The following is a 12,302-nucleotide window of genomic DNA, read 5'->3' on the forward strand; positions in this document are numbered from 1 at the left end:
TTCCCATTTTTCTGAGAAATCTCCATACTGATTTCCAAAGTGGCTGTACAAGTTCCCCTGTCACCACAACCTCTCCATAATTTTCTTGTAGCCAGGGAGGCTAAAACCACACACTTCAAAACTTGCTTTGCTTTCTGTGAAATTTATCTACCTTTAAATACATTGGAGATGTTTATTTTGCACAGGTGGTTTCATACCTGTACTCCACAAAATACAAAAATTTAAAGGAAATGTATGACTTCCTGGATAGCTATCACTTGCCAAAATTAAATCAAGAACAGATAAGCAATTTAAATAAACCTATAACTCTGAATTTCCTCAGAGTCCGTTGTTATGTCTGCCTTTTCATTTCTGATTTTGTTAATTTGCATGTTCATGCTCTGCTGTTTTGTAAGTTTGGACAAAGGTTTGTCTATCTTGTTGATTTTCTCAAAGAACCAAGTCTTTGTTGCATTGATTCTTTGTATTGTTTTCCTAGTTTCTACTATATTGATTACAGCCCTCTGATTACAGTTTGATTATTTCCTGGCATCTACTCCTCCTGGGGGAGTTTGCTTCTTTGTGTTCTAGAGCTTTCAGCTGTGCTGTTAATTCCCTGGTATAACTATTCTCCAGTTTCTTCATGTGGGTACTTAGTTCTATGAACTTGCCCCCTAGCACTGCTTTCAAAGTGTCCCATAGATCTGGGTATGTTGTGTCTTCATTCTCATTGAATTCTAGGAAGTCTTTAATTTATTTTTTTTATTTCTTCTTTGACCCAGTAATGGTGCAGTTGTGCATTACTCAATTTCCATGAGTTTGTAGGGTTTCTGCAATTTGTGTTGTTATTGAATTCTAATTTTAAAGTATGGTGGTCTGATAAGATGCATGGAGTTATTCCAATTTTTTTTGTAGCTGCTGAGGTTTGATATGTTTCCAAGTATGTGGTCGATTTTTGAGAAGGTTCCATGTGGTTGTGAGAAGAAAGTATATTCTTTTATATGTGGATGGAATGTTCTATAGATGTGTGTTAATCTCAGTTGGGTTATAACTTCTATTAGACCCTTTGCTTCTTTGTTGAGTTTCTGTCTGGTATTCCTGTCTAGTGGTGAGAGTGGGGTGTTGAAGTTTTCCACTATAAGTGTGTGGGGCTTTATATGTGATTTAAGTTCTAGTAACGTTTCTTTTACAAATGCCGATGCCTTTGTATTTGGGGCATAGATGTTCAGAATTGAAACTTCATTCGGTGGATTTCGCCTGTGATGTTTTTATGGACTTGAAGCATATTATCACAGTGCTTTTTGTGAGAAAATTCTTGTTTTGTCAGAGGGTTCACAAGACCAAAATGAAGCCTCCAATCTACTGTGCTCTTTTTGGAGTTTCTGTAGGAAAAACTGGCTTCCATGCGTATTCACAATGAATACAGAATTTGCTTTGTATTGTTATTCATGGTCCCCCTGCACTCCCCATAACTTTCGTGTAGCCAGGGAGGCTAAAGCCACACACTTCAAAACTTGCTTTGCTTTCTGTGAAATTTCTCTACTTTAAATACATTGGAGCTGTTTATTTTGCACAGGTGGTTTCACAGAGGACATTGTTCCAATTTTTGATCAACTTGACTACTACTGAAAAAGTGTCCTGGGGATGACAGTGTGGGATAAAGGCCATAGAGACCAAAATTCTGACAATCACATGTGTAGGCATTTTATTTTCATATTTTGGTACGTTTGGTTTTATTGTTCCTTAGATATCCCGTTTTAAGCCAGTGTGTTTAAATGAAATGGAAAAGATTACAAACATTCACATTTCAGCCAAAATGTATGCTCTCATCATCAAAATACTTCAAGAATGGCTTCCAGACCTCACCCTCTAGCGTCCCCAGGTTCAGGTGAGCTGGGGTCCCCCTGGGACCAACCCCCTGCCGGCCATCACCCATTTCCTTACTCTTCTGGGGCCCACTCCCGGCATCCAGAGGACCTGCCCACACAGGAAAGGCATTAATCCTTCCAGACACCACCCTCCAGCGTCCCCAGGTTCAGGTAAGCTTGGATACCCCTTGGAACACAACCCCCTGCCCATCACCCACTCCCTCAATCTTCAAGGGGCTGCTCCTGGCATCCAGCGGATCTGACACACAGGAAATCCAACAGTCCTTCCAGATCCCACCCTCCAGAAAAAGGGAAGAGAACCTATACACAATAACACCACTGCCAATAAATCAAGCACAAACAAGAATCATCAATCAATGGTCACTAATATCCTTCAATGTCAATGGTCTCAATTTGCCTATAAAAAGATATAGACTAGCAGAATAGATACAAAAACAGAACCCATCCTTCTGCTGCATACAAGAAACACATATCAACACCAAAGACAGATGTTACCTCAGAGTAAAGGGTTGGGAAAAGACTTTCCAATCAAATGGACCCAAGCTGGTGTAGCAATCCTAATATCTAGCAAATTAAACTTCAAATTAAAATCAATCAAAAGAGATGAAGAAGGACATTTCATGTTCATCAAAGGAAAAGTCCATCTCAATTTTGAACATCTATGCCCCAAATACAAAGGCACCCACATTCATGAAAGAAACATTACTAAAGCTCAAATCACACATAAAATCTCACACATTAGTAGTAGGAGACTTTGACAATCCACTCGCACCATTAGACAGACCTCCAGACAGAAACTTAAAAAAGAAACAAAAGAACTAAAAAAAGATATAACCCAACTAGGTTTAACAGACATCTATAGAACATTCCACCCAAACACAAAGGGATATACCTTCTTCTTGGCGCCATATGGAACCTTCTCGAAAATCGACCACATAATAGGAAACATAACAAACCTCAATAGATACGAAAAAATGGAATAACTCCCTATATCTTATCAGACCACCATGCATTAAAATTAGAATTCAACAATAACACAAATCACAGAAACCCTACAAACTCATGGGAACAGAACAATGAACAATCGTACCATCTCTGGGTAAAGGAAGAAATAAAAAAAGAAATTAAAGACTTTCTGGAATTCAATGAAAATGAAGACACAACATATCCAAGCTTATGGGCAGGTAGACCAATGGAACTGAATCTAAAGTCCTAATTTTAACCCACACACCTATGAACACTTGATTTTTGACAAAGAAGCTAAAATTATTCAATGGAAAAAAAAGCATCTTTAACAAATGGTGCTGGCATAACTGGATATCGGCATGCAGAAGACTGCAGATAGATCCATGTCTATCGCCTTGTGCAAAACTTAAGCCCAAATGGATCAAAGACCTCAACATAAATCTAACTACACTGAAAGTCTTAGAACAGAAAGTGGGAGATACTCTTCAATGAATTGGTACAGGAGACTGCTTCCTCAACATAACACAGTAGCACAGACACTGAGATCGACAATTAACAAATGAGACCTCCTGAAACTAAGAAGCTTTTGTAAGGCACAGGACATAGTCAACAAGACAAAAAAGCAGCCCACAGAATGGGAAAAGATATTCACTAACCCCACATCTGACAGAGGGCTGATCTCGAAAATTTACAAAGAACTCAAGAAGCAAGTCTCCAAAACACCAAAGGATCCAATTAAAAAGTGGGGTACAGAACTAAATAGAGAATTCTCAATAGGGGAGTCTAAAATGGTGAAAGACACTTAAGAAAGTGCTCAACATCCTTAGCCATCAGGGAAATGCAAATCAAAACAACTCTGAAATACCATCTTACTCCTGTCAGAATGACTAAAATCAAAAATACCAATGACAATTTATGCTGGAGAGGGTGTGGAGAGAGGGAAACACTCCTCCACTGCTGGTGGGTGTGCCAACTCATACACCCACTTTGGAAATCAGTGTGAAGATTCCTCAGGAAAATGGGAATCAATCTACCACAAAACCCAGCAATTCCACTCTTAGGCATATATCCAAAAGATGCAAAATCATACACCAAGGACATCTGTTCCACTATGTTCATAGCAGCATTATTTGTAATAGCCAGAACCTGGAAGCAACCTAGATGCCCCTCAACTGAAGAGTGGCTAGAGAAAATGTGGTACATTTACACAATGGAGTACTACTCAGTGGAAAAAAATAATGGAATGTTGAAATTAGCAGGCAAATGGATGACACTAGAAGAAAACATCTTGAGTGAGGTAACCCAATCACAAAAATACAAACATGGTATGTACTCATATATGGATTTTAGACATGAGTCAGGATAGTTCCAGTCTGCAATGCCACTGACAGAGAGTCTGGGACACAGGAAAGAACCTAAGAGAGATATGCATGGTACCCCAGAGAAGAGGAATGAGGCAAGATCTTCTGAACAGATTGGGAACACGGCGAGGGGTGGGAGTAGTGGCAGCTGGGAAGCAGAGAGGGGGAGAAGAGGAGGAGAGAGTAGGTCATGGGGGAACAGGAAGAATGATTGGGGATATAATAAGGGGAGAACAGGATGAGAAGTACTATAATATAGAGAGTCATAGGCTTGAAGTGAGATCTGTCACCAGTGAGACCTCTAGATCTAAAAGGATGACACCAACTGGCAAGCTAAGCAATAGTGGAGAGACTACCTTAAATGCCCATTCCTGATAATGAGCTTGACGTCTACCTTTCATGCCATTCTAGAACCTTCACTCTGTGACTGATGGAAGCAGTGGCAAACACCCACAATTAAACACCAAACTGAACCCGTGGAACCCAGTGACAGAGAGGGAGGAGTAATGAGCAAACTGGCAAAGAATGAGCAGGCAAAACCAGCAGACACAGCTGATCTGAACAAGGAGGAGCTCTTGGACACCAGACTGACAGCTGGGAGGCCAGCATGGGACTGATCCAGAACCCCTGAATGTGAGAGTCAGTTAGGAGGCCTGGGCAACCTATGGGACCCTGAACAGTATTTATCCCTGGCATACAAATGGACTTCGTGTGTCCATAACACAAAGAGGGATGATCTCTCAGCCTGGACTCTTAGGGGAGTGCCTGGACCCTGCCCTGAGCAAAACGACAGACTCTGGATATCCCCTATGTGGAAGGAAGTGGGGATAAGTTGGGAGGCTTGGGGGACCGTGGTGGGGGTGCGGGAGGAGAGGAGGGAGAGAGAACTGGGTTGACATGTGAAGCAAGCTATTTAAAAATTAAAGTAATACTTTAAAAATTTAAAAAGACTTCAAGAATGAAGATAATAAGGGTAAAATTTACCTTTTGTCTTTGCCTCTGCTTTTTCTTTTTTCTCAACTTTCTCCTTTTGAGTTGCTTAAACAGAAAATTAACATTAGTAAATTACAAATTATGTACATATATTTTAATAGATTTCAAAGTCAATTTTCTTCTGACTACAGTGGTATAGACACTCAAATCATGGAGATTTATGACACTGAGGGTCCCATCTTAGAAATATAGTAACAAGTGAGTAATAACTATATAGAATACATTATAAAATTAGACCTTATGAATTTGAAAGTACCTGGATGAGGTGGCAAATGCTTTCAGTGAGTACTTAGGAGGCAAAAATAGACAGTTCTCCATGAGTTCGAGGTTAGCCTGGTCTACACAGTAAATTGCAGAACAACCAGGGCTAAATGGTGAGACCCTGGTGAAAACAAACTAATAGTAAGTTGAAAGCTAAAGATGCCATATTTCCTTTGTAGGTCTCTACTCAAAATAATTAGAGCTTTCAGGAAAATAACCAAAAGAAAAAAGAAAAAATTTATAACAAATATAATAGACACACAATGTGAAAATAATTCTTTTTAAGATTAATAACAAGAGATATTATCATGGCTGAAGACTGGTTAACCAAAATGTTTCTCAACAGGCACACAACTGACATTTGGAAAAGAACAGTTCTCCAGTGTATGGGGCTGCTTTAAACATTGCAAAGACGCTGAGCATTTGTAGTGCCTGTTTACCTATTGCTGTACATCAATGTCCTTTCTGGCAGCAACACATTTCCAGAGATTCCCTAATGGGTAACACCTTTCTCTGAGAATTAACAGTACTATATAAGATCATTTAAATGATGATTAAAATAATAGAGATTTTAATTTATCAATGTTCTACAGGATACCTGAGCTATATCCTCCCCTTATTTATTAACTTACTTCATTGATATTAATTTATTTAACATGTCTTTGTTCTGTATGTATTAAAAATCCTAAGGTCTCAGTGTTGAGATTATTATAACCTGGGGAGTTCAATAGCATGTGAAGCTTATGCTTCAAATAAACAGCTCATTTATGAAAGATGCCAACATTTCCATATAATACATCCTAAAACATAGACATCTTTAACTGGCATACAGGAAAAAGAAAAACACCTGCAAAAGGCTTTTTATGTCTGTTTTTTTCAATTTGACTTGATTTTCTATATTTATGATTTAAGGGCAATTTTAATTAATTAAACAACACATTTAGCAATATCTAATTGTGAAAATTAATAAGAACAACAAAATTATCTGATTTTGTCAGGATATAGAGCCTTATGTTCAGAATTTGATATCTCACCAGCTGATAAGAAATGAGAAAATATGCCCGAGACAGAGAAGAGAGGAGCTTTAAAATACAAGGGAATTACCACTAAGTAAATATTAATAAAAGAGCAACTCTTTAACTCTAATATTCACGTGTGAATATATAACAATTAATATTGAAACATGTTTCTTCTGCTCTGGTTCATAAATATCACATCTCTTCTATCTAAGCTGGTGTTTCCCAGAAAAGTCAGCCACACAATAGCAAAAGTCAAATGACAGACTCTAGATATCCCCTATGTGGAAGGAATTGGCAATAGGGTGAGAGGCTGAGGGGGAAGGGGAGTGCGGGAGGAGGGGAGGAAGAGGGAACTGGGATTGACATGTAAAACAAGCTATTTAAAATTAAAATAAAAAATGATAAAAGAAAAAATCTTACTTCACATAAAACAGTGAAGCATGTTGGATGGATCAAAGAAAAACATAAACCAGGGAACTTCTTTTTAAAACTTAAGGAAACCATTACTATAGAATTAATCTCAAATGGAGGTCCTAGTGAAAATTTCAAAGCAGAAACAGTGCAGAAAAATGAATCTAGACACACGCATGTATGTAGGCATGTGTATGCATGCATGCAAGCAAGCACACACACACACACACACACACCAGGGGATAGATATGAATAGTCACACAGGAGGAAATCCACAACACTGAAATCATATTAAGGTTGACACTACACATAGCAATAAGCTAAGTTATATGATATAAGATAGGCTTTTTCAAATACGACAAAGCTTTGTAAAAACAATTTTCTAGGTTGTATTTTTGATTTAGCAATGTAGAATATAAGACATTCCAGATTTTATATAAAATGGGGGAACAATAATATAAATTACTAATATGATAGTAAGGCATTATATAAATATATATAAACCATATTTTAATTATGTAAATGTTATGTACATATTGTTAATGATGCTCTAGAGAACATCACAAAACCTCACACAAGTGGCTGTGTCAGCACCTGGGGTAAGACAGAATGGGAAATTTGACATTAGAGCAGTGTGGGGAACATTTTTAGTGCATCTTCATGCTTCAAAGAGTGACGTTGCCTCACCTTCTCAATAAATAAGCAATAACAATCATGGTAATATGATAGGCAATTGAATTAAAAAGTGAGAATGGGTTTTCCTTATAGAACTGACCAGTATTTTCTCAAGTAATAGTCTCTAACAAGCTCACAACTACCTAAGGAAGGCTAACATATTTTCTAAGACTAACATGGTAACAAGAGGCTAGTGTACTTTTTTCTCTCTTGTCCAGAAATTCCTCTTTGGGGGTTCTAGTCCATGAAAATAAACATAATACAAATTTTGGAAGAAGAAATCAACATTCTCTAAAGTCTAATCATAATGAAGAGAAATGTGAAAGGAAAAAATTTTAATGTTAAAGTGGTTAAAAAAATAACTACATACCTTTCTTCTCAGATTTTTCTCCATCTTTTGTTTTTTCTTTTCCCTTTTCCTTTTCTCTGGGTGAAACTGGAAAGAGGCAGATAATACCTTTAATTTTGTCAGTGGAATAAGTTATGAGATAATTGCACGACAGTTTATCTTGTTAAGTATTTGTTAAAACCACCTTTTAGATGTAAAGATTTATACACTTAGATTAAACGTCAAAATAATTACACATTTGCCTTTTGATCCCTACTTTTATTTCACAGTCAAGCATAAGCAGTACTAAAACAGATCTGACAGCAAAGATAAGAATGCCCCTAAGTTTTTCAATCTAATTTTTAACATAATAATTGAAAGATCTCTCTAACTTAATAAATTGGAAGAGATCTCTCTATCAATCTCTATATAATATGTATTATATGTTCCCGTGTTATATGTAAACAAAGTCCAGTTTTGATTGGGTGAATGTCAGGAATACATGAAGACAAAAATGAGAGTTTATAGTCTCCTGAACCTAAAACATAGAACAGTGACTACAAACTAATTTGTTAATATATTACAGAAAGAGTCCACATTAAATGTTTTTAACATATTCAGAATGAGACTGGAATGATATCACATCTTTCCAAAGGAAACAAAACTTAGTTTAGTGAGCTGTAATACAGTTATTTATTACAAGAGGATCCAAACATTGCCTCATTATTTATTCACAGTGCTAATTAGTCAGCAAGCTAGTAATAGAGAAATAAAACCAGACATCATTCTCGCTTCTATTTTCTAACTATATTCATTTTTTCAGCTGTTTCAACCTAAGTCTTTTGTTGTTCCCTTACACATCTTCTTTTATCCCCTACCTACCTTGTATTTACACATGAATGTACAGAGAACATTTGTCAAGATCTGAAGATCATCTTTGGCAAGACAAATACCTTTCCTTTCAATGGAATGTCAACACACTAGTGGATGATGAATGCTAAACAAATAATTGCAGAGGTAGTTAATTGCATTTAATGTAATTGCTGCAGAGAAAATAAGCAGGCTGGCATGCCAGTGTGGATAATGGGGACCTCATCTCATCAACATATTTTGAGAAGGCCCCTTGGTAGATGTGACATTGAAGGATGTGAAAAAAAAAAAACTTGAGGAAATTAACCTAGGCAAGACTGTGAGGACAAGAAGGAAAAGTCCATTTCAGAATGTCTGAGCAGCGTGTCTGCTGTGGGCATGATATTATTGAACCTTTAATACAATATTTTCTCTGAGGTTGTGAAAATTTGTTTTTCAACAATGCATGTGTGGGTAAAAGAATCTTAGTGCCCCACCCATTGCTAAGTATGGAATCTGTCACAAGTTGAAATTATTGTATATTTATAAATGTTTCATTGATCAAGTGACATGACATTTGATTACAGTCCAATGTCATCTGTCAGGAATTTACCCTAAACTGTACATTCAGTCTTAACAGAGTTTCTGTGTTGTGTCACAGAACATCAATATCCCCTATATAGAACTTTTCTCTCTTTTTAGTTTGTGTCTTCCATCTTGAATTCCCAAAACCAAGTGTCCTCATTTTCCATGCCCTGCTCCATGAAAGGCTCTTCAGACTTCAAGTGTTTTCTTTGTAAATTGCTATCCTATCTTCACTTACTTAAGATATTCATTACACCATCTCTTACTAAGTATTAATAAGTAATACTGTTGCCACTGTTTATATGTGACTGCTCAGTAGATGACATCTTTTAAGGGACATGCACATTACAACTTTGCAGATTCTGTTAATGCCAGTATCTGTCACACAGTACACTCTTAATAATATTTTGGAATATTGAAATTCCAATATTTTGTAAGAACAGTTAATATCCTTTGTGCTTTCAATCTCTGGAAACTTTTGTAGCTGATCAAAACTTCTTAAATATAACCTAGAAACAGGAAAGGGGGAACCCACCTCAGAATATCCAGCCACTACAATTTTATTCCCCTTGACACATAATGGTTATTTTAGGTGTTGCTGAGAAACTAGTTTAGAAAAAAACCCACAAAATAATGTTTGGAAATCAGCATTTACACAGACCACAAAGAACTCATTTCCCTTTCTTTGGATCACTGTTAATTAAGCTGACATCCAAAAAGAAATTCTTGGCAAAAACAAAGCCCCTTTTAAAGTTTCTCTAGGGAGAACCAAGTTTATGAGAGATAAGCTGTGTATTCAGAGTCCTGACTAACAGGACCCCCGAGGGAACACCTAATCTGTGGTTCTGCCTCCGCACTTCAGACAGCTGGCTGTCCATTCCGCTAACAGATTTTCAGATTGACATGTGCGCAGGCATAAACAGGAGAATTAATACAAAATCAGGAGAGCAAAGGGGCTGAGTTCAGACTCAAATTAGCATATTAACTCCTCGTTCTCATTACCCAGGGGGAAAAGCTGGTTCCTTCAATCAAATTTTTTGATTTACTGACACAGTGGTACATACTGGAATTTCATTATCCCCCTTCAGAATTAACTCCACAATACAGCTTACTGAAACAGCTGGACCCGGGGGACCCGAGGGAGTAGTTCAAAATGGCAGAAAGCCACCAAAGCTGCTTGGACTGAAACTTCAAACTTTGGCAAGAGTGTGCTCAAATGCCAAGTATTGAAATGACTTTAGACCCAGCAATGCAACTTTAATAATCACTTTGAAATAAAAATACAATGCTACAGTAACAATAATACCTAACTTTGTTGATATATCTCTACTAATAGCCTATCACCCACATGGAAAATAAAAAGCTATCTCCTTGCCACCAACCTAGACTGGCAAGCCATAACTTGGTAAAGGTACATTTAACACAGGGCAAAATAAGCTTTTGCACCTGTTGGAGCTTAGCTTGTTTGCCATTCATATTTATCTGAAACAAAAGACCCTTTGGTTGGCTCATAATTAAGAGCAAATGGAATCCACCAGTTGGAGTGGTTCTGTAGCTTGGCATCGTGTGCTATCCCTGCTCTTGTTGAGACTGACCTTTCTCTGACCAGAACATTCGGCTCAGCTCAACTCTGAAGCACATAGCTCCCTCCCACATGGCTCCTTTCCAGTTGTCCCCAAGCTGTGCTATGTACCCTTTGCTTTTAAACCCGGCAGCCACCAAAAAGACTTAATGCTTTCTGAGGGTTTCAGAGTCTCAGTTTGTCTGACCTTCTAGTAATTGATAGATACAACATTGTCTGGGGGTCTTAGAGACCACGCAAAACTGTGTCAGTGCATATCATTATAGGATGCTAAACTCTCCAACTGACAGGTAAAAATAAACCAAACATTTAGGATCCTTTTTGGCTTCAGAATTACTGAATACTACTACTTTGAGTGATGGACATTATACCTTGTAAAGTAAAAGCTTTAAGGTTTAAGGTTTATTTGATAGAGTTTGCTGACTTTTAGTTTAATAAATTTCCCTGTTTTGAAATTTCTAGTGATTATTAGTCAATAATTTTGAAAAGTTGAATATTGTAACAGATTCACATATAACTCATACATATTAATGTTTCATTTCCTCTAAGTGGATATTTAGTGCCAAATGACCCTTCCTGAAAACATATATGCAAGTAATAGTATATGGGCAGAACAGGTTAGATTTAGAAATATGTATGTGTATACATATACATGTATGCATACAATAGCAATTAATAAAAAAGAGACCATGAATTTGAAAGAGCAAAGAGAGATACATGGGAGGGCTTTAGGGAGGAAAGGAAAAGAAGAAAAATTATAATTATATTCTCAAAAATAAAAATATAAAGATACTTTAAAAGACATGATAAAAATTTTATTAATTATTTGAGAATTTCATAGATTTCATACATATTACATTTTGACCACCATTTCCTTTTCCCAATCCTCAAACATTGACTCCCAATTCCATTCCCAGCCAACTTTGGGTCTCTATTGTTTAGCATATTGAGGTCAATTAGTGTTGCCCATATATCCTCGGGTATGTGGCCATCCAGTATAGTTCTCTTTTCAAATAGCTATTTAGTACATTAGGTTTGATGCCTCTTTGTAAACAGCAGCTTATCACACTGAGAACTTTCAAAACATTTTGAGCACACACTTGTGGGAGTTTGAAGCTTTTGTCTGTATTTATTATCTTTCTACGTGTGTGATAAAACACTATGATCAAGGCAACTTACAGAAGGAAGGGAGTATTTTGTGTTTATGTATTCAGAGGGATAAAAGCCCATCAGTTTCATGGTGGGGAAGCATGGCAACAAGAATCAAGAATGGTGGCAGGAGCAGTTTGAACAATATAGAGCATAGAAAGCAAATTCCAAATGGCCTCTGAGTCTTTTGAAACTTCAAAGCTCTAGGGACATATTTCATCTAGTAAGTCTGCAACTACTAACCTAATCCACTAT

General features: G+C 37.1%; 1 protein-coding gene across 1 annotated transcript in view; it reads right to left on the bottom strand.

Annotated features, from left to right (window-relative positions):
* Trdn (triadin) overlaps positions 1-12,302 on the bottom strand; it is a 372,838-nt gene that overhangs the window by 246,018 nt on the left and 114,518 nt on the right. Inside the window, exons 6-7 of the mRNA XM_040758270.1 lie at positions 7,925-7,990; positions 5,180-5,233 (exon numbers count right to left, since the gene is read on the bottom strand). Of these exons, the coding sequence (XP_040614204.1) occupies positions 5,180-5,233; positions 7,925-7,990 (120 nt within the window). The remainder of the gene's footprint in view (positions 1-5,179; positions 5,234-7,924; positions 7,991-12,302) is intronic.

This window comes from Mesocricetus auratus, unplaced genomic scaffold (genome assembly GCF_017639785.1).
Source record: "Mesocricetus auratus isolate SY011 unplaced genomic scaffold, BCM_Maur_2.0 Super-Scaffold_100018, whole genome shotgun sequence".
Classification (NCBI taxonomy): Eukaryota; Metazoa; Chordata; class Mammalia; order Rodentia; family Cricetidae; genus Mesocricetus; species Mesocricetus auratus.